Below are 4022 nucleotides of genomic sequence, written 5' to 3'. Positions count from 1 at the left end.
ACCTTCTTACCAAGAGCTTTTGAAGTTGGTCGTCCAGATTTCCAGATTCCTGACTGAACTGATCACGTTCCGTCCGTGCTTCAGTTAGCTCTGAGTTTGCGAGAACTAACTGCTTCTCCAGCTCTTCTATCTACAAGGAAAGCACAAATCAATCTGACTACGTCAATGAATAACATAAAATAAATATAGTCTTTGGAAAACAAACAGTATTATTTGAGGCAATGGTATCATTTGAGGGGCAAAAATAAGAGTTCATTTTGTGATGTATTTTGTAGACAAAATTGTCATGTATTTTGCAAAGTTTTCTAAACTTAAAATCTATGTAGAATTCAGCCAGACAAATTGACCAAAATGAAATACTTGGTACTGTGAGATTTAGCCATTGTCTGTAATATGTCACTCTCATGATCACACTATTCAAAATCTATCTTCTGTGAAAATGAGTTCTATAATTTGGTATTTAAGGAAGCTTTATGTGGCATAAAGAATATTCTACATAGCCCACACAAATTAACTATATTATACTTAGAAGTGCTATTTTGTTTCAGAACATCAGTTTCAAAAATAAAGGCACTGACTATAAAACAATGAATGGTAACAAGTTTATAGTTATTGTCACTGTTAGTCACCCTATTTTGGAAGGATACACAAATATATATATATATATATAAATAAAATAATACAATTCTCATTTTTTCTAACTATCAAATGGGATAAGAATACTAATTTAAAGAACTGTATAGATGTAGTTCTCTCTTACAGACAGGCAGCTGTCAGATCTGTGTGACCATGCATTTCTGACATATGCCAGAAGGGCCATCGCTGTAAACATCATCTCTACAGCTCTTAACCTGGGGCTTCAGGCTACGAGGTTAAGATCTTAGACAATGGAGATTCTAAGTTTATATTTGAGCACAGCTACATAAACTCACTACTTAGACCCAGATATTAAAGTAATGAAAAACTACTGATACTGAGTGTTATATAGTGATACCTGATCTTTAATGTGATACCTACAATAACATTTCATCACCAATTTCCAATAATAACAAATCTTTCATGTCTGCATAAATGCTACATATTCCTTACTTCTAACACATCTACTGAATAGGCTTCCAAATCCAGTCGAGAATAAAACTTACTGACTGGTTTGGATGGAACTGTGCTTAAATCTTCTTAGAGAACATACGAGCAAGACTAACATTTCGTGACACTATTTTAAGTTGGTCTAAGTTCATTTAAGATCTTCATTTATTAATTCGGTGCATATATGTTAATTATATTACATATAAACATGTATATGTAACTATCTCTGATAAATGGTAAGGATGAATACATAGATGGGTGTGTATACATATATATGTCTTTATTTACATACATACATACATGACTTAAGAGCATACTAATACAGGACTATCAAATAGTTTCACATTTACCAACAGAGTAGTATCACAACCTACAGGAATGTGAATATAAATGTTAATATTTACATTGGATATATTTCAAAACTGACTTTGTAATTGATTCCATGTTTTATACAAAAAAGTATTTCACAGGAATTAGGTAAAACATTAGATGACCGATAGAAATGAGCTCATAGATTCTAATAATCCTATAAAAAAAGTGCTTTCACTCTTGTGCTCCTATAACAATTCATCCTCAGGGACACAAGCAGCTTCCTAAGACAAATGAGTACTATCAGCTGAAACAACCTCTTCACCTCTACTATTATCAGGAAAGACTAACTCAGCACACTTAGTACAGACATTAAGAATACTGAGGGAAAAAAACATCAACTCTTACTATGGTTAGACAAATGTGATCAGAAAGGCAATATGATCTGGTTGAGAGTCAAACAGCCTGGTTCTGAACCAGCTTCTGTCACATAAGCTCTCTGAGTCTGTAATTTGAGTCTAAATTATACATCTATAATTTGAAAAAAGTATTATAGATGATCTTTCAAATTCCTTTCAATTCTGCTTCTAATATTTTTTCACATAAGATCAGTATTAATAAAGCTGAAATTCTGTATTTTCAAAGGAACCATATTTGAGCTCTAAATTTAATAAGAATGCTTTCAATTTTAAAAGTTACTCATATGACTAAAATGAACATTTTAGACTCCTAGTCTGGTGTAAAACCATTTCTATCTTTGAGCAAAGTATTTGTGTGGTTTAAAAGCTTAAATTAAGACTTGCTATTTTATGTCTGTTTTCACTTTTTAAGAAATTCTGGATAATCATTTAATGTTAAATTCTACGAGACCAAATTTTGAAAAGAAAAAAGAAAAAGAATCAACTTGTATCTTTCCATCTAAGTATCAGACGTTCCTCCAGACCCCGCAGGAACATTAGTTTTGTAGTTGTCAGTACTGACTCAACTGCTATAGCTCTGCTTTTACCTTTCACTTTTTAAAAGTAAAAATATTTATATTAATAATCAATCAAAAAGATAAATGGAGAGTGAAAGGGAAAACCATTGAAGTAGCAGCTGAGCTGATACAAACAGCTGTAAAAAAACACTATGAAGAAAAAGCCTTTTAAAATGTTGAGAATAAATACTGACATCTGAGATGTATTAGTTCTTTTCTTTTTCGTTTCTTTTTAAATAGCAGCACTGGTTTTCCCTTTCACCATCTATGAATCTACTTTTTGTTTTGGATCACCGGACAAATAAGTACTGGGATCTCATTATAATCGTACAGTGATTTTAGATATCACCAATTGTGCCAAATTGTTATCTCGTTTTCTGTGCTCAAAAATACACAGTTCTGGGATAATAAGCAATGCTGCTGGTCAGCATAGAGGTGCATTGGCAGAACTATGCAGAGATTTGCATAGAATCTCCCTGCACAGGGTATAGCTCCAGCCAGTGCTACTACAACTTCACTTTTTGAGTAGGAAGTTCAGCCCCAAATGCTTTCAAAGTAGGAAAAGTAAACTCAGAATCAAGACTGTGAGATATTTTTGTTATCAAAAAGCGAAAGTTAAGAGTAAAGCCAAATCTACAGAGCCAATAGTGACAGCTTCTACTGGTCCAAATTCGTAAAGGGGAATTCTGGAGGTTCTCCTAAAATGGAAAGAGAAGAATAGAAAAAGTATTACAGTAAGACACTTTTGTATGTCTGAAAGCTATGTCTACAGTCTTCTTTGAAATACCACTTTTCATCAGTATGAAAATACTTTTGCTTATCTGAAGAGACATTTGTCTGGCTAAACAAGTTTTCTCTATACTTATGCATTCTAGTTGGGAAAGTTGTTCAGACCTGTGATGTAATCAATTTTTAAAAATAATAAATATTTTTTCTGAAGGAATCTGACCCTCAGGAGAAAATACTAACAGTGCCTGCCTCTCATAAAATATGTTGATGTATAATATCAATATACTCTTAAATCATAAGTCTCTCTTCCCACAAATCTCGCTTTTAATCATAGCTGTATTTTTTCCTTATTGTTATTTGGGCAGTATATATTGTATATATTAAATGTACAGCAGCAGTAGAAAAATACAATTTTAAGATTTTATTTATCTAAGATTTTAAGGTTTTAATAGGCTTTAGCCTATTAAATGTTAAGGTAAATGAAAATAAAAGAAATTAAACAAAGGAACCTGTGTTTTTTTTTTTTTAATTCTACATTCAATTTATCACAACAAAAACATTTCATAACAATAGAAATTTTCATGAACACAAAATAAAATACTTTCATTAATGTGTCTGATCTTCTTTGCTTAGTTACACCATGCATTTTTTTTTTTTACACCATGTATTTTAAATGCTTTTCAGGTCAGAGTACATTAAAATCTGTATTTACATGGCAGGATAATCATCTCTCAGTGTTCCTTGACTAAAGCAAGTTACTATTATGTGAACCGTGAACTTCCTGATGTTCAAGCTGGTTTTAGAAAAGGCAGAGGAACCACAGATCAAATTGCCAACATCCGCTGGATCGTGGAAAAAGCAAGAGAGTTCCAGAAAAACATCTATTTCTGCTTTATTGACTATGCCAAAGCCTTTGACTATG

At 32.2% G+C, this 4022-nt stretch overlaps 1 protein-coding gene across 5 annotated transcripts in view; it reads right to left on the bottom strand.

The window, feature by feature from the left end:
• CCDC158 (coiled-coil domain containing 158) overlaps positions 1-4022 on the bottom strand; it is an 83038-nt gene that overhangs the window by 49312 nt on the left and 29704 nt on the right. For all 5 annotated transcript variants that reach the window (XM_010838129.1, XM_010838132.1, XM_010838128.1 and 2 more), the window contains one exon: positions 11-130. In XM_010838129.1, coding sequence (XP_010836431.1) covers positions 11-130 — 120 coding nt within the window. The remainder of the gene's footprint in view (positions 1-10; positions 131-4022) is intronic.

Source organism: Bison bison, unplaced genomic scaffold (assembly GCF_000754665.1).
Source record: "Bison bison bison isolate TAMUID 2011002044 unplaced genomic scaffold, Bison_UMD1.0 scf7180017864092, whole genome shotgun sequence".
Lineage (NCBI taxonomy): Eukaryota > Metazoa > Chordata > Mammalia > Artiodactyla > Bovidae > Bison > Bison bison.
The sequence above is the reverse complement of the archived record's forward strand: the minus strand, read 5'-3'. Positions and strand labels throughout refer to the sequence as shown.